This window comes from Chaetura pelagica, unplaced genomic scaffold, assembly GCF_000747805.2.
Source record: "Chaetura pelagica isolate M959 unplaced genomic scaffold, ChaPel_1.0 scaffold189, whole genome shotgun sequence".
Taxonomy (NCBI): domain Eukaryota; kingdom Metazoa; phylum Chordata; class Aves; order Apodiformes; family Apodidae; genus Chaetura; species Chaetura pelagica.
Window position 1 is genome coordinate 1809734 of NW_009970716.1, and position 26719 is coordinate 1836452.

The window sequence follows — 26719 nt, forward strand, 5'->3', positions numbered from 1 at the left end:
TATATATATATGTTGATGCATATATGCATCAACAGAAATGCATGAACAATTTTCAGTAACCATCACCAAAGTGCTTTCTCAGCCAGGTTACTCTATCATTATAAGGTCTAATAATGCTGTTTGTTTTCATTTTTTTCTTCTACATAAACAGCTTGAAACAGAATTTAAATGCCAAATTCTCTCTTAAATAGTCAATTCCCATTAGGCAAATATTTTTTAATGATTATTTAATTAACATACAGGTTGGTTTGCAAGCATCAAATTACATTTAATTCTTGCTCTGTATCTTTGTCAAAAAAAGTTCAGTGCAAGGTTTCTGCAGGAAACAAAGACTGGTTTAGGTGAAAGCTAAATGTCCTTTCATGCCTCAAAACTTATAGACCAAATTATTTATTTCATAAAATGTGAAGGTATTAGTAAGATGTAGTAAAACACTTATGAAAACACATCACCAAACCTAGGTTTAGTATATTCTAAACAGAGAAAATATCAAGCACTCTATCTCAGCAAGGTTAAATCAGCAAATTTTTTCTCTACTGAATTGGAATTAGATAACCAAACTAATTAAATCCTCAATTTAATACAAAAAACATCTTATTTTTATGTGTATTCCAAGTGAGTCTAAGGAAGTGGCTGCACGTGTAGGTTGCAGATTCTAATTAAATAACTTTCCCAGAACTGTTTCACTGGATAATTTGTACAGGTAAATGCTTTAATACTGCCAGAAGGCTATGCTCTAACATCTAAATTACATTCTTAAAGATAATAATAAAAAATCCAACAAATAAACTTTCATGGAGTGTTAAATCTTCCACATATATTTACCCAATAGGAAAAAGCACTGACTTTACCAAGAAACTTAACGAAAAGCAGAAGTTTAGCAGACCTTATTTATCAAAAAGTGCCAGGTGACACGCTCCAGTATTCCAAAACCTGCATGATACCAATGTAATCATGGAGCAAATTTCCACATCCTACCCCCCCATGTGTACTCACTGGCTGCTGACATAATAGTAATGCATATAACACATAGTAACCATGCAGAGGTTGCATGGACACACTTCTATTTCTATAAATTGAAAATATGAAGGACATCTCCAAATTAATAAAAACAAAATTAAGAAGAATGAGCTGCTTAAGGCATAGCAGAGCTTGGACACTTTCCCTCCCATAGGACAAGTCTACACAGTGCAGTGGAGCACATCTCCAAGCAAGTGCTGATGAAGCTTGTCCAATGCCAGAAGCAATATACTTGATGCATGTTAGGGCTGCCCTGGTGCTCAGGTGTAGCACTAAAAATATGCCCTAGATAATTCTCAGTGTAATGTGTTAGCTGTCAGTAACTTGAATAGTCTCAAACTGATGCATAGCAGAGAGCCAGTGGTAGTTATAATGGTGAAAGAGTTTTGCAGGTGAGCTAGGAAAATAAATCCATACTCCTGTGCAGAGCACATTGTATTAAGCACTACTTTTGCTCTTAAAGTAGTTTTGCAGACTTAATGATCCATGTCATTTTGACTTCTGGCTTTCAGGTAGGGCACTCATTATATGATGGAATGAAACACATCTGGAAACACAGTAGCTATAGGAACTTGTTCTTCTAAGAGTCACAGCATATACTTTGTAAAGCAGTTAGTGGCTAATGGTTCAGACCTGCTCCATGTATGGGATGCCCAATCCACATCTGTACCAAACTCTCCAGGACCACCTTTTCCTTGGTAAATATGGCTCCTCTTGAGAGGTTAAAATTTCACAGATGAAATTACACTGCTGTCCAACAGAGAGAGACTTCATATTTACAGGAAATGGATGAAGGCCAGTTAATTATTTTAAAAACAGAGTACAAAATTTCCTTAATCAACTCTATGCAAACATCAAGCACAACTATTAAAATGGCAAATATTCAACTTATTTTTATAGCAGCTAAAGAAAGTTAATTGAGACAGGTAATAACATTCAGTTTTAAATATTTTTGATACCACATAAGGCAATCTCAGAGAGACACAAATTGGGAATTTACAGGATGATAAATGGAAAGTTTATTTCCTGCTGCTTTTTTTTCATCATTCACTGCTAATCACTGTTCTGGTTAGAGTTTTTACCACTGAGCTAATTTCATAGAATATTAATATACAGTTAAAAAAAGGCAAATAAAAAGTAACAGTTAAATCCACAAACACTTGTAGAATTTTGCCTCTCACTTCCTCTCCTCCCTGTAATTTCACAGAGCATGGATTTGGACCAGAATTTTAAAAGAATATTGAGTTTTTCCTGAAAGCCCAAAAATCCAGAAACTTTTCTTCAACCCCTCCCTCTCACCAGTCACATCCTGTCTGTAACATTCAGACTCAATGCCTGTGTCACATTGTGGACCAGCAATTAAACAAATTACAGATGCTCTCTATTAACCCCTCTCCCTTCCCAGAAAGGGAAAGGAGAGAGAATAAAGGAGGGGGATTTATGAGTTGGAAACTAAACTACACAGCTTTAATGAAACAGTAATGAGGAAAAGGAAAATAATGAAATATGTATATATATACTGATACATACAAAGCCACTCTCATGCTTCCCCCTAATAACACTCACGTCACAACCTACATTGCAGAGCAGGCCCTGGAAAAGTCCCAGCCTGGGCCTCTGGAGTTAGTGGGAGGTGGCAGCTGGATACAGGAACACATGGATCAGGATCAAAGGCAGACAAATGGAGTCCTCTCAGGACGCTTGACCCACATGATCCCTCAAATTTATACCAAGTATGATGCATATGGGATGGAATACTTGTTTGGTCACTTTGGGTCACCTGTCTGGTCCACTCCTCCCCGCAGGAGGTGTGACCCCTTTACTTCTTTCTGGTTCCAGAGCATAACACATTTTTCAAAACCAAGCAGTGGCCTTGCTTCTGCACACCATTCTCCAACGGTAACTATAAACATCCAGCATTATCAGTCCTAGAAGCATACACTGACTGAAAAAACATGTAGTTAATTTCAGCAAGTGCAGCTTCTTAGAAGAGACTTAACTGAAAAGTAGAATTACTAAAAAGAAAATTGGTTCTATCCTGGCTCAAAGCAGGATGGCTTGTCTCAGTGCTTAATGCAAACTGTCATAGCATAACTTTTGAATAAATGAAGACTATTTATTGTACTTTGCACATGACTAGAGCAGGTCTAGCTTTGAGAAATGGCACAGTGTCAGTTCTCTCCTACTCTCTTTCATCAGATCCATTTTAAATAGGGTAGAAATGGCGACTATTGTGAGTAGTTTGGGGAAAAAAAGAAAAAAGGAAATTTTTTTAAGATTAGGGTTTTTTTTCATATTTGATCACAAAGTGTGTTTTCTTGTATTCTTTTCTTTCTGTTGTGCCTTGGCTTCCACAAACCAGTAACACAAAATCTTCCTTTTGCTCCCATGTGCCCTGTGTTTCATTTGCTTTTAAAACTTTTTAGAATGTCACATGCTCCTTTTCAGGCACCTTTTTAATGAAAAGATGAGAAGAGCCATGAAAATACAAAATCCCATAATTGATGTCAAACTAAAAGCAGAATTTTACTTCAGAGAGATTTATTAAATTCTATGGGCTTTTCAGTCTTCAGCATTGCAGTAATCCAAGAAATAGTGCTTTTATTTTCTCATAGCTATATCCCCTTTGTATACTCATTTTTTTTAGTTCAGCCAAAGTATGTTGCACTTGCTACTTTTCTGCCCTGATTCTGCAAATTAGGTCACCAATTCATTTGCGTTTTATTTTCCGTATGTGCCCTGTGAACTATAGGTTTTAAACCCATTGATAGTATGTACAGAGGCAGCTACAGGGAGCCCTGATGAACACGGGGTGAAGCTTCAGCATCTGTGTGCTGCACACTAATTGTTCTCAGTTTCCAGAACAGGGGTGTGTGTAAGCAGCCCAGTTTTCCAGTCTAGTGCTTCCCTTCATTCAAATCTTTCTTATTTTTATTTTTTTTTATTATATCAATAAATGAGATAATAATTAAAACATGAGTGGATCAACAGTGCCTTTAGATTTTCATGCATAATCTCTTAATCCAGTCCTAATATTACACAGTAATCTTTTTTTCAAATCCTCTGTTTTACATGCCTGTACTAGTTCTTAATTTACCCAAAGATTAGCTTTGGCAAACCAACCCATGAGTGTTTCACAGCAGTCAGCTGGTTTCCTTTTCAATTTGTCTTTTACATGATTTATTGCTTGCTGAGGAAGCCTAATTAGATCTAATGATCTGCTGGTATACATCTATTGGAATATTGACTTTTTTGTCACCAATTAGACTGTATTCTCTATCTTATTATGCTGTTAGAGGGCTTTTTATCACTTTACCATATAGGATTAGGAAATGCTGCTGCTCCTGTTTTTCAGCATATTTGTTTTCAATAAAGGTGTTGAGGTTTATTTGGAAAACAGAATTTTGCATATCAGAAGATAAGTATACAGGGTAATGTATACTTATTTATGAGGGCAATGTATATAGGGCCACCTGCATTCTCTCTCTTTCAAGAAGGCATCCCACAGTTTATTAAATTAAGATTGCAAATCTGCTTTCAAGCTAGAATTGCTTTCTTTCTTCCAAACCATTTTGCAACAAGAAACTTCTAATGCTTTCAACTGTGGTATCTTGCTAAACTGCAATGCACACTTGTTTGCAGTATTTCTTAGGCTTCTCATTAATGGACTGGGAGAAGACAAAATGCAAGTGAGTGCTAAGTCAGCTTTGGACATCTGGACTCTGTTCATTGTACCAATAAAAAAACCAAAAAAAACCAAACAAACAGAAAAAAGAAAAAAGAAGAAGAAGAAGAAGAAAAAAAAAAGGAGCCATGCCAGAGATCAAAAGTCCCCATTTATGCACAAAAAGTATTTTCATGCAAAAACACCATGGCCATGTGCAACCTACCTGGTGGGGAAAGACCCTGGAGCACTCAAAACCTTGTCCTGACATTATGTGCAAAACAGCTTGGTGGAATTGGGTATAACTGTTCCACACTCTGGGTGATCCTTTTCTTGTATCTACTCGTATCTGTTTACCTGTAGAGGCTTTCTTTGCACAATTCAGCCTCATGCTACAATCTGAAGATTGCATTGTATTTCATTATTTCAGGTTGCAGGGTGAAGAAAATCAACACTGAAAATGTCAGTGCAAAGTGGTAAAAGTGAGACTGGGATGCATAAAAATTTGAAAAATAAAAAAGAAGGTCAAATGAATTTCTGCAACAGTTACAACAGTGCTGATATCAGTAAAACTGAACTCTTTTACATAGGCACTATCCAATATTTGGACTTCCGATACAAGTAATAATAAATAAACTTCACAATATATTTCCATATTATACAACATCTTTCTTTTATTTGGGTTGTTTTGCACATATTGTGATGCTAATTAATGAGGTGCTATTCCTACCTACATTTTCTCTTAATTAGGTATTAATGAAGAAATGATAGACAATATGAAGGGAATTATTGACAATGCAGAGCCTTACTCTGCTATGGGTGAAGTATTTGCTACATATCAGGAGATTTGCTCAGTAAGAATATTTTCTATGAACTATAGGATTACTGAGCAAAACAGCCTGTAAAAAAATAGAGGATTTTAAATTAACAGGCTTCTGTGTTGTTTACATTGGAAATACAAGGTAACTCAGTGATACAAAGAACATCTCTGATGTACAATGATGAAACCAAATGAAAATTATATTGATTACTGACTGTTCCATTAAACCAACATGGAAATTTATTTTTATTAATAGCTTTGGTTATTAGACTGTAATCCAAGGCAGCTGAGGTGCCAGCACATTGCCTTCTTTGTTTTTTCAGGGGGCAGTAGCCTCTTCCAGAGGTGCATAGAGAACAAGAGAGAGTTTAAACTGAAGATCTTCTGTTGCCCTTCAGCAAGATCCACCAGGGATCATCTGTCCTTGCTACTTTTATATGTTCCTTGCATTCTGCCTTTGTTGATGACCACTTGTGTTGATGTATGGTTGGTATCTGCCCTACAAAAATGCTAGGAAGAGGAGATAGTTGTGCATACACAGTTATACTGTGGTAATATTTTGCCTGTTGGTGGGACTTGGAAGTTTAAGGTTTTTCCTTGGAATTGGATCACTGATGGTTAAATTTAAGGGTTTTAGGATGAATGTGGAAAAAACCTTTACAGTTCCTCTCCCGTTAACTGATACTCAGGATCCAGTGGCTGTGAATATTGTATTCCACTGAGTTGCTGCTGAGATATTAAATGGAATTAAATATGTTAAACTTTTCCCCAGAATTGCATGTAGTATACTATTTTTTCTAAATGGAGTAACTGATATCTAATACTGATAAACTAGGGAAATATGCAGGTTATTAACAGAAACCCAAAAAAGTTACTTTACAAGTATTTACAAGAAAGGTTTTCATCTGTATTTATGAATTTACCTCATAACCTGTAGCACTAATGACCCTGGAATATGATTATTTGGTTTTGTTCAAGACTTGAGGCTGGCTCGATGCAGATTGCAGTGATGATGCGAAATTACCTGTATATTAAACATACCGTTATTTAGTAGTTCTTACATTATAAAATATCCTGCTTCATAAGTAATTGTTGTTCTCATGATGATTTACAACTTGTATCTCAGATGCACTAGATGAAGTAGCATAAGCAGCGGAGATAGCAGCATAAACATCAGGCTCCACTGCCTGCCCTGTGCTAAAGCAATGAGAGCGTGGGAGGAAGAAACATCACATTGGGAACACTGAGACCAACAGCTATGGAAATGATAAAGCCTTATGAAATCGACAGCATGTAGGCTACATATTCACCAATTATGATTGCAGGGTTTCACTAAAAGGTGGACATGCTATCAGTACTCCGAAACAGAGCTGTTAAGAGTTTCCAAAAGATGAAGAGCAGCTTATATAGTTTTAAATGGAGAGTAAAAGCTGGATGAACCCAGCAGCTCTTCTAACGCAAGTCTCGTTTCCTATCAGTGTGAAATTTGAACTGTTTGTCTGGACTGTTATTCTCATCTGGCTTTGAAATATTTTGTAGCTTCTTCTTGTCAGGGCTAGCACACTGTCTTGGTTCCACCCTTATCATTTTGAGGTATGACAGAATGCATGTTGCATTTGTTTGTCCTTAAGCTGGTACACTGTGCTGTTTCACGTAGAGTGGATAAAGGGAGGAAAGTGCTTCTGCCTGGTGCCCTCACTGAGTGTCCTGGGGGTGGAAAAGCTTTACAGAGCTGCAAGGTGTTCAATTCCTGGAAAAAAAATCAGAGAGCCTGCAGCACAAACAGTTCAAGGCAAAAGTGATTTTGTCGTTTGTTTTTTTTTTCTTTTTTCTTTGCCTTTTTTTTTTTTTTTTTTTTTTTCCCCTCCTGTCATCTATTCAAAGCTTTTGAGAAGTACCTAGAAGGAAACTGCCTAGGCAGATCCACCCCAAAGCTGTAGCTGATTCGGGGAAACTCATAATAAATGTGGCTGGAAGACAACTCCTAGTATACTGTATTTGTACTGTGGCAAGCAACCACACGTAATCCTGTTGACCAGCTTATCAGATTGCAAACCCTTGCTGTTTTGCTTGTCAAAAAGCTTCTGAATTGATAATTGGTTAAAGTCAACTTATTTTTGTACCAACACTAGTTTCTGTTTACATAATTTTTCTTATTTTTGGGCTTTCAAATCAACAACAACAACAATAATAATAATATAAAATATGAAATGAAATAAATAAAAATAAAATAGAATAAATGTTAAAAGCACTTTCTTTAGCTTAAAATTGTCTTTCATAAGAGTGGGAAGCCATAATTACGCAGTTTTCTGCGTCAGGTCTTACCTTTACCTTGCAGATATGTACAATATTTCCTTCTGGGTTTGCCTCACTTCTCATGTTCTGGAATCACATACAACTTTTTTCTTGAATGACTGTACTACTTTGTTCGGAGGAACTGCGATCAATTGGTACAACTAATTATTTCTTCTGGTTTTATTTCCACTCAGGTGCTTAAAGAAGGAATTATCGTTAATAACCTCCAAAATGCATTTTATGCCTTTACATTTCATCCTTTTTCTATAATTTTGGTCTTCAGCATCACTTCATTTCTCCAGAATGATAGCCTGGTCTTCCCTTGGAACAGTAATATCTTGCAGTTTTGTGTAAATGCAACATTTTAGCAGCAGGCTTCTGTGCAGAGGTCATGACTATGAATATTACATGAGGCTTGTCTCAGGAATGATTCCTAGCAAAAAAACACTAGTCACTTTTCTCTGGCTCAACAATTAAATTTTCAGTGCACCTTCACCTCTCACTTACTCAGGTCTGTAGCCACCTTTTATCAGACCCTGTATCAGTCCTCTAAATGTCTGCCTTTTTTCAGATCATTTCTGCTCAAGTTTTACAATACTCCTCAAATGAATGAGAAGTTATACTGATGTCTTAAGAAAATATTTATTGCTCAGAATTGATCCTTTCATGCAGCTGCATATTCTATTCCTATCAAAATATTTATAGTGCTTAGCAATCTCTGTCAAAGAAACATGGCATTGAACCTTGAAAATTTTCATTGCTTTATGACAGGAGAGGAGCAAATATCTCTGTGTTCCAGTTAGAGGAAGACTGAAAGCCACATCTAAAATGAAGATTTAGGTATATATGCTAGAACTTAGACAGCTAAGTCCAAAACGTCATCCTAAGAAACCTGAATCAGCTATCACTTCACTCTGGAAACACTTTCAATCTCTAGCAGACTTTCCCATTTCCCATGCTTTTAGCTTTCTAACTGCGTGTGCCTGGACCACCTACTGACGTTTTTCTAGAAGGCAAAAAATAATTTCTCATCTAAAAATGGTGAATCCTTTCCTAGCAGCTATATTTTTAAAAACATACCTAAATACACAAACTAAACCATAAAAAATGAACCACAAGAGCAACACAATGGTTCCAATAAAAAATATGATATAATTAATATAATATGGTGTAATATAAGGATAGAATAGAATAGAATAATGTAATTTTATAATATAATGTAATAAGTATAATATTATGTAATATTATAATAAAACATAATACATTGTAATGTAATATAATGTAATATATAATATATTCATATAATTATAATATATACAAAATCATAAGTATATATTATATAACAATATACTTGTATTGTATTATATTATATTACATCACATTATAAATATATATATATAATTAATATAGAAAATAAATCCCAATTTTTGGAAACCAAGAGGCTTGAGAAGGTCCTAAAAGGAGGAGAAGCTGAGAACAGGCAGGGCCAACTGTAACATTGTTGCCTATAGAAGCATGGCTCTCTTGCACATATTCAGGTCAATTAATACATGGGAATAAAGAAGACATGCTCACTGAGCCTAGCTTCTGTTGTGAGCATAGTGAAAGCTCAGAACACCTTCATCAGCACTGCTAATGTGAAGCCAGGCTCAAAGTCTGAGCCACACTATCAGAAATGTATCCAAATGAATGTGCCAGAATTGAAATTCTCATTATTGAGTGGAGCAGTAGCGGTAGGAAGCAAAGGATATGATGACTGTAAAATAATTGCCTACCTCCACCTGCTGAGGACAGGAGTGGCAGTTTTTGTGTTATATGTCTTTCTTGCCATTCGTGAAAATTTATTTCTATATCTGTATTATTAGTACTATATCTGCATTATTCATAGATACTTCATTATCCATAGATACTCTTATTCTAATGACTTTACCATACATGTTAAAATTATTCATATTGGTTGTCCCTTTCTCCCTTTTATTCTTTCATATAGAGACATAAAATAGCTTCAGACAGATATCATAAAATTGATCTGTGGAGCTGTTGGTTCAGTTGTGTCTCAATCACAGGGTGATGTGGGTTGGGGAGGAAATGTTTATGGCCCTGATTGTGTTCAGAAAATTCTGTTGAAATAGTTTCTCAGTGGAAAATATGGGTTTCATCCAAGGTGAAAATATTTTAAACCCATGGACTGAGAACAGGCAGGTCCAACTGTAACATTGTTGCCTATAGAAGCATGGCTCTCTTGCACATATTCAGGTCAATTAATACATGGGAATAAAGAAGACATGCTCACTGAGCCTAGCTTCTGTTGTGAGCATAGTGAAAGCTCAGAACACCTTCATCAGCACTGCTAATGTGAAGCCAGGCTCAAAGTCTGAGCCACACTATCAGAAATGTATCCAAATGAATGTGCCAGAATTGAAATTCTCATTATTGAGTGGAGCAGTAGCGGTAGGAAGCAAAGGATATGATGACTGTAAAATAATTGCCTACCTCCACCTGCTGAGGACAGGAGTGGCAGTTTTTGTGTTATATGTCTTTCTTGCCATTCGTGAAAATTTATTTCTATATCTGTATTATTAGTACTATATCTGCATTATTCATAGATACTTCATTATCCATAGATACTCTTATTCTAATGACTTTACCATACATGTTAAAATTATTCATATTGGTTGTCCCTTTCTCCCTTTTATTCTTTCATATAGAGACATAAAATAGCTTCAGACAGATATCATAAAATTGATCTGTGGAGCTGTTGGTTCAGTTGTGTCTCAATCACAGGGTGATGTGGGTTGGGGAGGAAATGTTTATGGCCCTGATTGTGTTCAGAAAATTCTGTTGAAATAGTTTCTCAGTGGAAAATATGGGTTTCATCCAAGGTGAAAATATTTTAAACCCATGGATCTAAATTGTTGTGTTTTTTTTTCTAGAAAAAGTAATTGTAAGAAGAAAAAGAGGTAATTTCCAAAAAGTAGTGGAAGTGAACGTTTAATGTTTCTTGGTTTCTTACTTATGTGGATTTCCTTGCTTTCTTTACATTATTATGTAAAAATGCAACAGCTGACTTGCTGAAATGGCAAAGCCTTAAACCAAGAGACAAAAGTCAAAAACCACTCAGAGCAAGAGAAGAAGCAATTCTGTTCTAGACCCTTTTATATATTAAAAAATGCAATACTTACACTATGATTGGAATATTACAAATACCTGTGTTTTCTGTTTTATTAACAGCTGCTGTGGACAAATTAGAATGATTTAATGGCAGGAGGTTGAAAAGTGAAGTCAAAGAAGCTATTAAGTTTACTGTAAAGAATGGGGTTTTTTTTTGTTTGTTTGTTGTTTTTTGTTTGTTTGTTTGTTTTTTATACAAAGGTGGAATTTGTGACAGAAAACTGGTTTAAAGAATCCAGTTTAAAATAAAACATACCTGACCAGAATAATGTGCCCTATTGCAGTCATCGTTTCCAGTTTGTGAAGACCCTAAGCTTGGTTTATATTTAATGTATTTTTCCTTCCTGCTCTCATTCTTTTAGTTTTTATGCAAAGCTATGAAAGTCACTCAGCTCCTAACTGAAACATTTTTCAGATAATTTACTGAAATGTGAGATTGTGGTAAAATGTGTAAATAAATTTGCATTTCTTCTCTGAAGTTTTCATACTTATTCTAGTAAGGCATTTTGATTGTTTTATCTCCATTAGATCTAAATTAGGTATTGATTAACCACATCTATTTTTGGTAGCTAATTCTCTCAATATTTGATATATTTTATTAAAAACAATTCTAAGAATAATGTAAGAAATGAAATTTTCACTAAAAACATGGTCACCCTCTTCAGATAACTTTTTGTACTAATTTGGTATCATTTTGCAGAACAGCAGAAAATAAGTGTATTTTATTATTTATATTTTTATTATTTTAAAGCTTTGCAAATGTAGTTAGGATTTCAAGAAAGAATGAGTTTATACAAACACATTTCAGTCTGAGCTGGGCATAACACATTCCTTACAAACTGTAGTAAGTGATTAAAAATCTCAGTTATGTATATTGTGTTTCATGATAAATATCTGAAACATTTGTAGTAAAAGGAGAATGAAGTCTTCCTACTCTTTCTAATGCTGGTTTCACCTGTCCTAGTGATCGGAGGATTACTTGGTCATTGTGGGAAACTGTTCTTTCCTTCCCCACGTAAGTCTAAACAAAATGCTTTCAAGCTAGCAAAGGCCCCCCAATATCGGCTTGCGACTGTCAGGGATGGAAATGTCACATGTAAATGTAATTTTTGAATGCAACCAGCAGTCACCTTATCAAAAATATTTTACAAGCCTAAAGTTGCTCGTAACAGGTCTCGTGCTGTTTATCCCTTGAGGTCTGCTGCAAGAATATGACAGTTCACTGGGAAGAGTTAGGGTGAGGCAAGAAAATGTTGTAGAAAATCTTGAGGAAAACATGGACAAGTCAACCAGGACCTGACTGCTCCATAGACCTATGTAGCAATGACAGAGAACAATCTTCTGATAAATGTTATTTTCAGTTCTATCCAAATCAAACTCAGATACACTGAAGGAGCGGGGTCTTTTGTTTGGATAGAAATTGTTTATGGGTGATTTTATGTTAAAAACAACATGGATTTTTAGCCTTGCATTGGCTTGCTTAGAAATAGAAAGAATTAAATTATATTTCTAAGAAGGGGTCTTTGTGTTCTACCTCTTCCATGCAAACTTTAAGTATTTAGCTATGAAAAATACTACTTTATCTGCTTCCAGAGCATCTGCTTTGTGTTTAAAAAAATGTTTATAGTTCATGGCTTTGACCCTTGTTTCTCAGTCCCTACGTGAAATGTCTCATTTTTCTGTCAGACATGGGTTGCTTGTCCTCACAGCAAGACCTTGGGTTGCCTGTTCTCACCTAGCCCTTAGCATGTGCTGTTGCAATGGTAACTCTTAGCTCCAACAAGACCATGGTGACTTTCTCTATTGCTCACATTCATGTCACCTCTGGTACTGCTTCTATTTTTAGAGAGAAGATTACATCTTACATCTGCAAAAGTATTGTGTTACTATCCTTTAAAATCCTCCTTAAAACTCTGGTTTTGTGCTGCTTGCATAAGTTTTGGCAAAAGATTAGACAGCTGGAGGTCTGAGACAACCAGCCTATCTTGCTGACCAATACTGCAATTTTTTGGTACTTCCCCATCTGTTTGTCTCTTCCCATCTGTTCTTTCTAGTCTTGTTCTTAGATTTTCACTTGTTCAGGGCAAAGATCATCTATTAATTAATGATGATGCAGACCAACTACATTATGCACAATACACTATTACTAGAATGTACAGTCTGCAAGGGAAATAAAATGAATATTAATACCAACAATCATCTCAGTAATAGCAGTAAAACATTTTTAAACTTTCTTTTTTATTTATTTTTAAGATTAAGTTATAAGGAAACATTTATGTTAATTCAAGCATCACTTCTGTCTCAAGTATTACCCAAGAAGTGTCTAAAGAAATTTTGCAGTATTTCAAATACTGCTGTTAGGAATCCCTGTATGTTTTGAATTTCTGTATGTAACCAGTGTTGTCCTGTCCCCTAAGTGCTGTTGTTTTTGTCTTGCTCAGGATTTCTCTTAAGAACTTCACATTGTCTTTACTCTACTGTAGTTGTGATCTGTGTGGTTTCACTGTTTCCCAAGGAGAATTTATTTAATGAATTCAACCTTCAGATTTTTCATCTGTTTGTGGTTTTATGCTGAATACTCATATTTTGTTTGCATGGGTATATAATATTTTTACATGCAAACAATTTGCAAACTATTTTGTTTTTTGCAGAGAACAAGATGTTCTGCTTAGAGTGTATTCATTTTCCTCTACATATTCAATATTTCTTTTACTTAAATGTACACAATATGAATAAGACTGCTTTTCTGAATATATTTTCATATATTCTGTAGCAAATTACTGGGAGTGAATGCTTTGTATGTTCCATAGGGCTGATCTAGGAAATTGAACCTAAAGACAGTGTGTTATTATTGGCATGTGGTAACATGCCTCATTAATTTCATATTGGTTTACTTTCTTTTTCACATACTAGTCCTTAATGATAATTGCTATAGTTGAAATGTTAGTCTGAACTGTACTTCATGTTATGTACACAGAAGTGAGAAAGACCTCATTGATGACCATCACTATTACTTAGATAAAGATTTCAACACTCATTTCTGGTCTTTTCAGACAATTCTTGTAGATTGAGACATTTCTGTTATCCCAGAGACCAGTGATGAAAGGCATAAAACTATAGAAATACAATCTCAGTATATTCTGATTTGATTCCCTCTTAGTGCTTGAACCTTAGGATAATTCACTGTAAACTCTGACCCAGTTCATATAATTCACTGCTTGTTTTCAGTAATCAAAAGTAAAATACAGCCTTGATTCAAGTATATGTTTCCCATTGTTCTGCATTTGCTTATTGCCTAAAATGTTATAATGAGTATCATGCAAGCCTGCCAAGTTTGATGGTGTCTGAAATATTTCTTTAATATGAGACTTTATCTAATACTAATGCCAAAGTGCATTTTGACAACTTTTCTGCTAGCTTGTTTTACACATGTTCTGTAAATTCACATTAGCATTAATTTATGTTGCATGCCAGTAGGAAAGAAACCTGTAAAACTGGAAGAGCAAGGAAGGAAGAAATGAAGATTACACATTTTACGTAAACTGATTGACAAAGTAATTGACAAAGTAGTGTGAGAAGATACTAGACAAACAGAAACAAAAAATTACCAAGGAACAAATTTGGTTTAGTATCTGAAATTGAATGGAAAGCAAGCCAAAAAGGTGTCAGTTGATTCTGTCCCTTTTTTATTGTGGGTTGTTTGGGTTTTTTTGTCTGCTCAAATGGTTAGAACAAAGTAACCAAGACTGAGGCCACCAGAAGTCACCAAAGAGGACAGTACTTACCAGTAAGTTGTAAATGAACTTTTCTTAAAATAAAATATCAAAAGAAAGATTCTTGAAATTGCTGTGCCATTTGAGATGGCATTTTTTTACATTTACATGGCATACATTTTTTACATTTACTTTTATTGAAAGTAAATTATATTTTAATGAGGACATTATTAAGTCAGTATATTTAATGTATGTTTGTGTCACAAGAAAGCAAGCAAATGCTTCACATATGTTTCAAATTGCCATGAACCATCACTGAAAGTGTAGTCCCTCCCCTTGAATACTCTCTCCCATCTTTCTTGTGCCTTTTGTTCTGGCCATACAGAGCCACATCTGACAGCTGAGAAGTTAAAACTAATTCTGTAAAAAATAAATGTGAGTGGTTCAAAGAGTATTGTTTATCTCAGTGGAAAAGGATTCAGCTGATTAGGGCTTCGTCAAACACAGACCTGATGGCTACAAGACTATTTCACAGTTGAGCAGATACCCAACTGATATTAATATTTACAAAGCAGAAGGCAGTTGCCAGTGACATGGTTGACAACAGACTGAAATTCCTGATTGAATTACAAATGAATATGTCCTTAAAAGAAAGTGGAAAGGAGCGAGGAAGGGGAATGATAAAATCTGGCAACATCAGAGGGACCCCCAAGAGTCGGAGGGCTGGATCAAGGAAAAAGAGGGATATAAAAGTCAGTATCCTGCCCCAGCCCAACGGCCTGCAGGCTGCAACCTGAGGACATGGAATAAGAAACAAAATGGAGTCTCTAAAACCACAGGTTAAGCAGTCATTTATGGTTTGTCCTATGAATTCTGAGAGGCAGACACATCTGGGATGTGTTTCTGCTATGCAAAGATGGAGTCTCTTTTTTGTCACTTCTGCCCTTACAAAGTGATTGCAACTGAGTTTTCAGTTGTTTCTTTTGTTGTGTTGGTTTTTGTGGTTTTTTTCCCTTGTAACTTTAAGCCTGTTGTAGAGGTGATTTCAAGGAAATGGTTAAGAAAAAAATAAAATCGTTTGCATCCTTTACACTGAGACTCTCAAGAAGTGCTTGGTATCCCGGCATTGATAGAATGTGTTTTTCCTTTTAACTGCAAGGGCTAGAGTGAGACCTGCAAGACTGGAGTCTGGGTGACTCTTCTAGTGATCAGCATGAATGAAGTAAACTTTCTGCCAGCAACAGTTATGGGGAAAAAGCACTGAAGTCTTAAGGGAGTTTGTAAGAGTGACATGATAACATGTCCTGCTTTTGACAGCATTCTTCTGACTCATTTTTCTGGTAAATTGAGAATATCACTCTAGATTCTAAAGTTTTGTTAATTTTCAGATGCCAAATTAGCAATTTGAAGATAATTTGGTGGTCAATGTCAATTAACTCTTTCTATAAGAGAAAATGCTGCATCTAATAAGCAACTAGTAAGAAGTCTTATATGACAGAACAAAATATTATAGCTTTTAACTCATAGCCACTGAAAAATAACCAGTCACAAAAAGGCAAATAAAATTAGTATACAGAACTGAACATGAGCATACTTTACAATTTGGAAATTAATGAGAAGCACATATACCAGATGTTGCTGAGATGTTGCTGAAATACAAGCAGTTGTGGCTATTTGCTGTAGCAAGTTAAGTTATGGAAGAGTCATAGAATCATAGAACCATTTGGGTTGGAAAGAATGTTAAAGAACATCTAGTTCCAACCTCCCAAACATAGGCAGGGACTTCTCCCACCAGACCAAGTTGCTCCAAGCCCCATGCAACCTGGCCTTGAACACTTTCAGGGAGGGGGCATCCACAACTTCCTGGGACAAACTGTTCTACCACCCTCGCACTAAAAGATTTCTTCCTAGAATCTCATCTAAATCTCCCCTCTTCCAGTTTAAAGTCATTCTCTCCCTTGTCCTATCACTACATACCCTTGTAAAAAGTCCCTCCCCAGCTTTTCTGTAGGCCCCCTTCAGGTAGAGAAAGGACACTATAGGTCTCCCTGAAGCCATCTCTTCTCCAGGCTGAACAATCCCAACTCTCTCAGTCTGTATTCATAGGAGAGGTACTCCAGCCCTCTTGATGATCTTTGTGGCCCTCCTCTGGACTCATTCCAAGAGCTCCATGTCCTACTTATGTTGGGGACTCCAAAACTAGATGCAGTACTCCAGGTCTCACAAGAATGGAGTAAAGAAGAATCAGCTCCCTTGGCCTGCTGGCAATGCTTCCTTTGATGCAGCCCAGGACATGGTTGGCTTTCTGGGCTGCAAGCGCACACTGCTGGCTCATGTTGAGCTTCTCATCAACCAACAAAGCTTTCTTTTCAAGCTATGTTTTTTATGAAAGTTCTTCTAATTTGTTGTGTGTTCAGATTTGGGGCAAGGGAAAAATGTTTCTACAGGTGGAGAGACAACAGTTCAGCCATTCTATATGTAAAATACATTTATATCAACTTGCTTTCATTGTAACACAACTAAACCCCTCCTATCTCAAGATCAGGCTCTGTCTGGCTGCTACTTATATAGTATTTGTATTTTACTGCTATGAATCTGCTGTTAGTGAAAATTAATATAGCTTATGACCACCACTGGAAAATGCTATGAATAATCTAGATTTTACTCCAGGAAGAAAATTCTGAGCTGCTTCAGTAAGCCCTGTTTCTCCAAATAACTTGTAGAGAATCTGATTGACTCTGAAAACTTGTGTTGTTTGCTAGGAACTTGTTACGTAATTTCACGATATTTCTTTAGCTGGGGTAGACTTTTTAATTTTTTTTTTTCTGGGATTTTACAGAAGACTTTGCACTTTGTTTGCTAAACAGTGATCTCTTCAGTGATAATTAGAAGGTTTGACATCTTTGGCTGCAAAGTATTGGCCTAGTGATATAGTACTGAAATAGATGAATTCTGTTATGCGTCATACACAGTGGGTGGATATTGGCAGTATTGATGGTTCCCTGACTTTCAGTCTTTTGATGTTGATTCAGCTTGTATCTTATCTATTCCAAAACCTTGATTTTCTTCATGTGTCTCCAGCATAGAATTAATGCAGGAGCAATCTCCAGTGCCACAAAATAAAAATATCGTTTTCAATATTTGACTCTGTGTGTAGCTGGATATGAAAATTACTGGTCTTTCCTGTTATCTTTAGCTTACCTGCCAAGCAAAGACACTTCTCAGAATGACTTGAACATTTTCAGATTAATATATTTAATAAGAAGCTGTGGACTTTTCATTAGTTTTACTGGAATGCAACAAACTGTCTGTCAGAATTTCACTGGCTCTTTTTCCATATAAGTGCTATTTGCCTTCCATGAAACCCAATTGGAAAAGTAATAAAAAGAAGGAATATTGTTTTGTTAATAATTCAAAATGAGATCAGGGTAAAGTAACTAATAAATTCAGGTTGGACATAGGATTGTTTATTGTGTATCTTCTGTCATTAAAAGTACTAAAAATAGTTCCCTTTCTATATATTGGTTAGTCTTTGTATATTATGAATAGCATTGATATTTAAAATACAGCCTGGCTAGAAATAAGCAAAGACATTTTCCTCATTGCTTAATTTAGTTCATTCTACTGTACCCTTTCAAGAAGTCATTTAACATGAGACGGTGTTAAATGTGACAGAAAAATATTTTTATGTTTTTGTAATTTTTTATTATTTTTTTTTTCTTTCGAGAAAAAGCACTTATCACTTACAGGCATGTGGTCCTAATCTGAAAGATGAATTGGTTCATTCACTTCAAGTACCACATAACCATTCACACACCATCGAGCTTAACACTATTAAAGGGTAATTTCCCCTGTGGGAGCTATGCCCAATACGGCCACAATGTCTGTACAGTGACTTTTTATCTTTCAATGGCAGGTAAGGAGATTTAAATAAAAGGCTTCATCAAGAGTGCAATCACAGACATATTCTTCCTATTGAAATATCTGTGAAAAAGCAAATAAACACTCCAAAAAATCTGAATGTTCCTAAACATTACCAAGAAGACTTCACTCTACAGCTCCCACTTTGAAACTTTGTGTTGGAATCACAGCATGTGAGATGCCTCATGGGCTTGGCAGTAGAGGACAGGAAATATGGTAAAATTTGCATTTCCTACTATGATCTGAATGTAGTCAAATGTTTCACAGTAATCAAGGAGTATACTTTGTCTTCATCTCTTATAATCACCAGGGTTTTTTTTAAATTTATCATCACTTCTTTGAGTTGTCTGCAATGACTCATTCAACACTCTATGATCGTAACTACTGAATTCTAGCAAAGTCTAAGTCTACAGTGAGGTTTCCTTTAGAAAATAGTGTTTTCACATGTTCTTCCTCAAATATTTGGGGGCTAAAGTATTAACTGTGATTATTTTGTTTAGTTTCACCTAAAGATGGATTTTCCAGGGTTGCCATTAAAATAAGCTTTCTGAGTAAAATACTGGGAAGTTCCAGAAAGCATTCTAGCTTCCTTATTTTTCTGTAAGAAGAAACAGTATTTTTCACCTTTTCTGCTTTCAACATTTAATTACTTTCCTTCCCAGGAATTCACACTAGACTGTACAGGCTTTATTTTTCAATTAGTTTTTTTTGTAACTTAAGGACACAGAGTGTGCTGTCTTTGATTTGAATGGAATCACCATTAAGCCTAAACGTTTTTTTTTTAAATGAATGCAGTTTTACACCCAGACTCACAGCTCAGAATCAGCTTGCTAGTGAAGCCAAAGTGATTTACATGCCCTGTAGCTATTAATTTAAAGCTTTGCTAGATCCTAGGCATATTTAGAAAACTATTTTGATAAAATATGAGTAATCCAAGTGTTATTCTTCATGTCAGGGAAGTCCTGCTGAGATCTGCAAGACCTCTGTGTAGCAGTCTCATCTGCAAGCCAAGTTGCTTGGCTTTCTAAAATCACATAAAATCCAGGTTCTGCTCAAAGTTGTGTAGTTGGTACATCAACAGTGCTGGCCTTTTACCCAAGGGTTCAGGGCTTAACACATTAATAAATCAAAGGCTCCAAAATACTAATTCTCTCTTGTGCCTGAGGGAAGTTAACTCACTTCTTCCAGATGAATGTGCTTCCCTGCAGCGATTGAAGGCAAAAGCAACATTCTCTTCATTTTATTGAACCTATTCAACTTTATGTTGACTAAAGCCAAACCTCAGTTGGGTCAAAGAACATGAAAGTGTGAGCACTTGGCTATCCGTAGCAATTCATCACACATCTGAAAGGAAGAAGAAAAATAAGAAATGCCGAGTTTCAATCCTCCTTTCTGAAAAATGTCTTACTGTTGCATACTAAACATTACTTAAATCAAGCCTTTAATCCCAGAAGTGCTTGCAAGTTTTTTTCCCAGATGAGACCCAAACAGGAAACTTTTAAAAAATAAATTTTATATATATATAAAGTATATATATATGTCATTATATATATAGTTTAAGTGATTTGAAACTGCACAGCACAAAGACTCCCACACAAAGTTTTGTTCCACTGAAATCTCTGCACTAAACTCTGCAATTTTTCCCTTAACTGCAAGCTGTCAAGAGCAGATCTTGTCAAGAACACTTCGATATTTCTTACATTGTATATTTAGTTATTAATATTGTTTACTTGGGATGTTGATGATGGATAAAATTCACCCACAGGCAGACGGGCAGCTAAGGGCCACTTAATTTCTTTGTAGGCCTGCAGGTTAGCCTTAAAATAGAAATTAGGTGGGGCATGGCCTTCCCTCTTTTCCCCCCCTCCAAACAGGACTAAGTTAGATGTAAATTGCAATAACTTAAATAAGTAGAATAGATTCCTTGACAAACTGTATGACAAGCTACATAAACCCTCACTGCTAAATCCAAGCTGTGGATTTAACTTTGTTTTGTGTTGTATTAAAGAGGACAGAATGCAGTGGTCAGGAAGCCCCTTGCATATTTGCCTGCCATAAAGCTAGTTTTTACCTACACCTCTAGTGGTAAAAGGCAAGCTGAATCCCTTGCTGGTATCAGGGAGTGATTTCATGTATTGAGCTGGACTCTAAGAACAGGAATTTCTTCTAAAACTGGAAATACCCTTAAAATGCCACAGAAAATGTCAGGGGTTTAGGTATTTCCTTTTATAGCTCTTAAAAATAATCTTTCTTTTTTTTTAAGTAAAATTAGACATAAAAGATAATAATTTACCATTGAAGTGTGATATTAAGCACTCAAAAGTCTGGTAATGAAAATGTTCCCACAGTAGCCATAACCTGTCATCAGATTTCACAGGTGACTTCTCTTTAAGCATTCAGTATAGTGCAATACTTTGAATGTTAGTGAGAGGTAATAAAAAAAAGTAGGTATGTAAAATGGCTAAATTAATCATGTGAGATTTGATTAGTGTTTTTCCTATGACTTTATATTGATTATAGTTAATTTTATTTAGCTTCTTAAGAATAAATAATTAAATTCAATAGGAGTAATTTTATATTATTCAGAATATAATCATAGAACCATAATGTAATTTTGAGATAGAAAGTAGATAAAAAGTTCATTCAGGGGTTTAACATAGCTGTCTGTATACCAGACCAAAGGTCCTGTGTAGCCAACAAAAATAAAGGCTATTTTCCTGTGAAAAAGAATGCCCAAAAAATTGCATTTCGTATAAAATCATGTGCAACTCACATATTGCAAATATTCTCATGTGTGCAAAAAATTATGAATCAAAATGCAAATAGTATTGTCAGATTAGATTCAATTTATTTTACAGATACAAATAAAAATAACTTTTGTTGTCTTTGCTATAATGTTTCTGAGCCTTCCAACAGAATCAGTCAGTTTAAAACCCTGTTGCCTTCCTGTTTTAATTTCTGATTCAATCAGTTAAAAATAAGGATTTTTTTTACATTATAATTTTATTAAAAATTTTACTGCAATGTTTTTAAGATGTATTCTCAATAAATGTAAAGTATTTGCCAAACTTCTTGAGCTTATGCAAGAGTTAGCTCCATTTATAGCTGTATCAGTTCAAAGGAACCCTTAATTTGATTGTGATTAATTCAATAGATAATATCTAATCAAACTGTTGTTTTTTTAAAGGAAATTTAAAGAAATGGAAAAGTATGAAGATAAAATACCCCCAATAACTTTACTTTCACTAAAATTACATTGTAGAAAACCTCAGGATTTGGGGATTTTTTTTTTAGTGTTTGTGTTTTTTATTTGTGTTTGGTTTTTTTTATTGGTTTAGCCTTCTATTCAAATCAACAAACAGGCTTCATTTTATGGTGCTGGCAAGAGGATTGAAAAAACTCAATCTCTTTAAGAGATCCCATTCTTTCTGATCAAGGTACCACATATTGAACACATTGAAAATGTTGGTTATGTTTTGTTTCCAAATTACTATTTCATTATCAGCTTCAACTCTTATCTACATGTCTTATATTCAACTATAACTGTTATATTCCAGAGCTATTTTTTCCATTCTTCATGTCAATATAGTTGTTACTAAAATAGCTTGCAACTGATCATTTTGTCTGTAAGTTCTGCCAGTAAATGTTGGCAAAAATGTGTGCAGAAAGCAATATGGATGAGGAATAAATACAGTTGAAGTAAATGCAATATACCTTCCTGATCAGAGAAATGTGTTTGAGATCTTTCAAGTGTACAAGACTTGGGAGTCTAGTAGCTGTTGTGACAGAGGGGCAATTAAGGCCAGGTAAAGGACAAGCTCACTTTCTAATTTTCTGAGACAAAGGAAGCCATTTATTTTTAGTTTAGAGAAACTGTAGTTTTAAGAGGCTGCAGAGTCCAATTCTGTGAGAACGAAGGAGAAAAGTTGTGTTGGTTTTGTTACACCCAGCTCTGGTGAGCAGGTTCCCGCAGTGACCAAGGCTGAGGGCAGGTCTGTCCTGTGCAGGTGCAGTGGCTGGAGGGGCCCAGGGCAGCCAACCTGCTCTGGCAGCCCAAGCATTCCATACCATAAACATCACTCACCCGCACTGTAAATCAGGAGGTCTGCAGGGATGTCTGGGGCTTCTACCATGGCTGCCTTCCTGAGAGGGTCCCAGCCATCTCTGCAGTCACCCCACACCTGAGGCTGCTCCTCTGCCTGCTGTGGCCATCGTGCTCCTGCTGCCGCGCTGGCAGCCTGGGCATCGAGCTGGCACTGCTGGGAGACACAGCTCCCATGCTGTCTGCACTGAGTGCAGCTTTGTGTCTTACATTAGGCAACAAAGGAAAAAAGAAGAGGGAATTTCAGTGTATACTGGAACTGCCTGGAGGAGAAGTTGAGAGAGATGCTAAAAATGTCAGGAGCTGGAGGGACAGAATGTAAATCTGTGAAGTTTTGTAGTGCTATGTGCATGTTGGAGCAAGCATACTCTCTCTGAGTTTTTAAGAACTCTTCTGCACTCCTGAAAATTTAGTACTTTCAAGTAGACCGAGCTATTTGAAAGTGTTATTCTGGAAGGGCAGAAAAAGTCGAGTCAGCATCCTGTCACATGATCCTGGCCACAAATGAATCTGCCAGCATAAAGGGCACTAACAAGATGGTTTCTGAATTAGAGATGTAGCTAAATTCATCTGATAATCCCTGACATTGAAAACTAAATAAACTAAATGAGAATCCTTTCTTATGTACTTATAAATTCTCTTGGGTTGGAAACTGTCTTGCAGTTGGAAAATATTGTGAGACCTGTCCTCTACCATAACTGTTGCTTCTGTTGATAATACACTATTGAGAAAGAAGTGCAGAAGCATATAAAGTATTCTTTGTGAGGGAGGATTTGTTAATTTTTTTAAGAGATGTGGGAGAAACCCGTGTTTGGATTAAAGACATTGTGAATTTAGGCAATTCAATGAAGCATACAGAGCTCAGTGCTGTAAGGCACTGATCCAAAAAAAAACCATTTAAATACCTGCCTGTTGTCAGGCTTCTGAATAATGCTGTAGCAGGAAATGGAATTTTTTGTATTCTTGAAGGTGTATTTCAGTGCTTTTTGTTAATAGTCTCTTAAGGCATTGCAAGTTTGAGCCCTTGAGAAGCAAGGATTAGCAATAAAGAACTAGAAATAATATCTCAGTTCATGAAGTTACAGCAAAAAACTGGGCAGGAAAGGGTATTAAAGACCACATGGTGTTGCTAACAGAAAACTTTAGTTTCTTCATCATAGAGTGTGTTGTTACATTTCAAAAAGCTAAGATTGTAAACTAGATTAGATCACAGAATCACAGAATCACAGAATCACAGTATCACAGAATCACAGAATGTTAGGGGTTGGTAGCCTCTCTGGCATCGGCTCACGACAGGAAGGGACCTCTGAAGATCATGGAGTCCAACCCCCTAGTCAGAGCAGGACCGAAAACTAGGGCAGATCACAGAAAGGCATCCGAACAGGTCTTGAAAGTCTCCAGAGAAGGAGACTCCACAACCTCTTTGGGGAGCCTGTTCAAGTGCTCATCATAGATATTGATGTTAATGATGTTATTGAAATCAGAATAGCAATACTGAAATCACTATCTGATTAACTACTCAGTTTTATAATCATATGCTGTGATGCCAGCGTAATTCCATAATGCTGACTCTCATTTTAACATATTCATATGGTGGCTTGAGGTATGAAATAAAATGCCAGGTAGACCAGAAAAAAGGTATGTAAATCTATTTAGGAAGGTGAAAAAATATATTCACTATCTTAAATAGAAATATGAAGGAGAAAGAGGAAGGAAATTACTGCAGCCATGTGCTAAATATTTGGGATTAATATAATGAAGTAGAAAATCACTTGTGTTTTTCACTCTGACTAATGCAAGTAGAAGCCCTAATGGGTTTTTGTCTCTCTTTGGATCTTGATTATTCATGGGTTTCTCTAGAAATACAGAAATGTGATACTTCATCCTGGGATGCTGGTTAAAACAAAAGAAAAGCAGGCTGTTGATGCTGCTGCTGTTAAATTATTGTTTATTTCCTTTTGTGTTTTGTTTTGTTTTCCCCTGTGTCTCATATAAAATATTGAAGTCTTCTTAGATTCCTTTGAGTCACAGAACTGCACTGTCAAAAAGACACTAGAGTGTTCATATGGCTCCTGCATTCTTTATAATTGTAATTATATTTCTAATTTGTAATTCTGAAAAACAGAATACTAAGTGACTCAAAAATCTCCTTGAAACTCTGTTTCCATATCTCAAGGTTGGGCTGTCATACCCCGAGTTTTAGTACTGGCAAAGGTGGTTAACTGATGCTGGTGGTGTTTTCAGTAAACTATAAGGATAATCTGTTTTTTTTCAGACATGATGTACCTAAAAGATTTGAACTCTTTCAGGATTTGTAGCAGACATACACCTGCCACTGAAGTCCTGATCTTAATTTTCATTTAGATGTTTAAACATCTTTGAAATTTTTCCCTTTGCTCTGGCCCAGTTCTTCTTGAATTCTGTAGGTATTTCTGTGAGGTTTAGATAGTGTCCTAAATGAAGATCTTGACGTTTATATGATGCCAGTGTAGCATCATTTCACTTGACAACTGAAGTTTTGAAATAAGGCTTCAGAAATTAAAAAGCCTGTGCAGATTTAGCGGCTGCCACCTAATTTTCACATTCATATACTGCTTAAGACTTCAAAGCAGAAGTGATATCTGGGGAGAAGAACAGCCTAGATCCAACTTCCAGGCACATGAAGCACTGAGCAGTGCCTGCTGATAGGCCATCAGATGGCTTTCCTTGCAGTCACAGAGAGCCTCTGTACCAATAACTTCATTAACTTGCTTTTCCCTGCCAGCTTGTGCAGTAAGAGCAATACAGCTTGTACGAAGGCAAGTCTGGCATAATAACTGACAGTAAGAAGTGCAGTGAAATCACTGTAGGATTTAAAAAAAAAAAAAAAAAAGCCCGGAAACTGTCACTACTGAGCAATATCTCTGTTATTCTATGATTAATACTCCTTTTTCTGTCAAGAGCCTTCTGCAGAGTTGACATCTGCAGAACATAAATCAGTAGACTGTTCTGGGAAGGTGAGCTAAGAGCTTCCAAAAAAATCTAAGCCCTTGGAATAACTTTATTGAAGCAAAGGTTTTTAAAATTCTGTGGTTGTATTTTCATAAGACTGCAAAATCTAACTTGGGGTGTCAGAGCAAAGTAGCTCGTTTAAACTTGCCTGAAGGGATTTCTGGTGGAGAAAATCTGTGAGCGTTGCACACGTTTCATTACCCAGATTCTTAGATAGACAGTGAAATTCTTCTTGCCATTAACATTTTCAGGAGTGAGAATTTTGACAACTGAACACATATGTAGGACTGGTCCTTCAAACTGTGTACCAGTCTGGTGCGGTTCTTTTGAATGAAAGGAAAGCCACCAATTTATGCCAGCCAAGACTCTGAGTCATATTTTACTGAATGGTGGCTGATCAGCTTTCTGTGTAAACCAGTGCTTGCCTAATACTTTTTCTTTCCTGCTTTGCATTAGGACCCCCTCAGAGAACTGTTTCCCCCAGACAAGACCATGAAGAAAGGAAGCATGACAAAGTCTTGGACAAAGGCAGTGAGAGTGGGACTTCCTGTAACGACTTGTCCACCTCAAGCTGTGACAGCCACTCAGAAGCCAGCACTCCTCAAGAAAATGCCACCAGCACTCAGCCATCCACAGCCCACCAGCCAAATACTCTGACTTTGGATCGTCCGTCTAAGAAGGCCCCGGTGCAGTGGATGCCACCACCAGATAAACGCAGGAACAGTGAACTCTTTCAAACTCTCATTAGCAAGTCCAGAGAAACAAATCTTTCCAAAAAGAAGGTATGTGAGAAGTTGAGTGTTGAGGAAGAAATGAGAAAATGTATCCAAGATTTTAAAAAAATCCACATTCCAGATTACTTTCCAGAGCGCAAACGTCCCTGGCAGTCTGAACTCTTACAGAAATATGGGTTATAGTAATCAACTCTTTCATGACCTATCTCTGGGGCATTTGATGTTCATTAAGTTGCCACTAACTTAGTGATGTCCTTCTGGCCAACTCCGCCACCAGAGCTATTCCTG

The 26719-nt window shown here is 36.2% G+C and overlaps 1 protein-coding gene across 1 annotated transcript in view; it reads left to right on the forward strand.

Moving 5' to 3' along the window:
* Positions 1 to 26703, forward strand: part of KCTD8 (potassium channel tetramerization domain containing 8) — a 92926-nt gene extending 66223 nt beyond the window's left edge. Inside the window, exon 2 of the mRNA XM_010006146.1 lies at positions 26154 to 26703. Within this exon, the coding sequence (XP_010004448.1) occupies positions 26154 to 26614 (461 nt within the window). The 3' untranslated portion in view covers positions 26615 to 26703. The remainder of the gene's footprint in view (positions 1 to 26153) is intronic.
* The last annotated feature ends 16 nt before the right edge of the window (positions 26704 to 26719 follow it).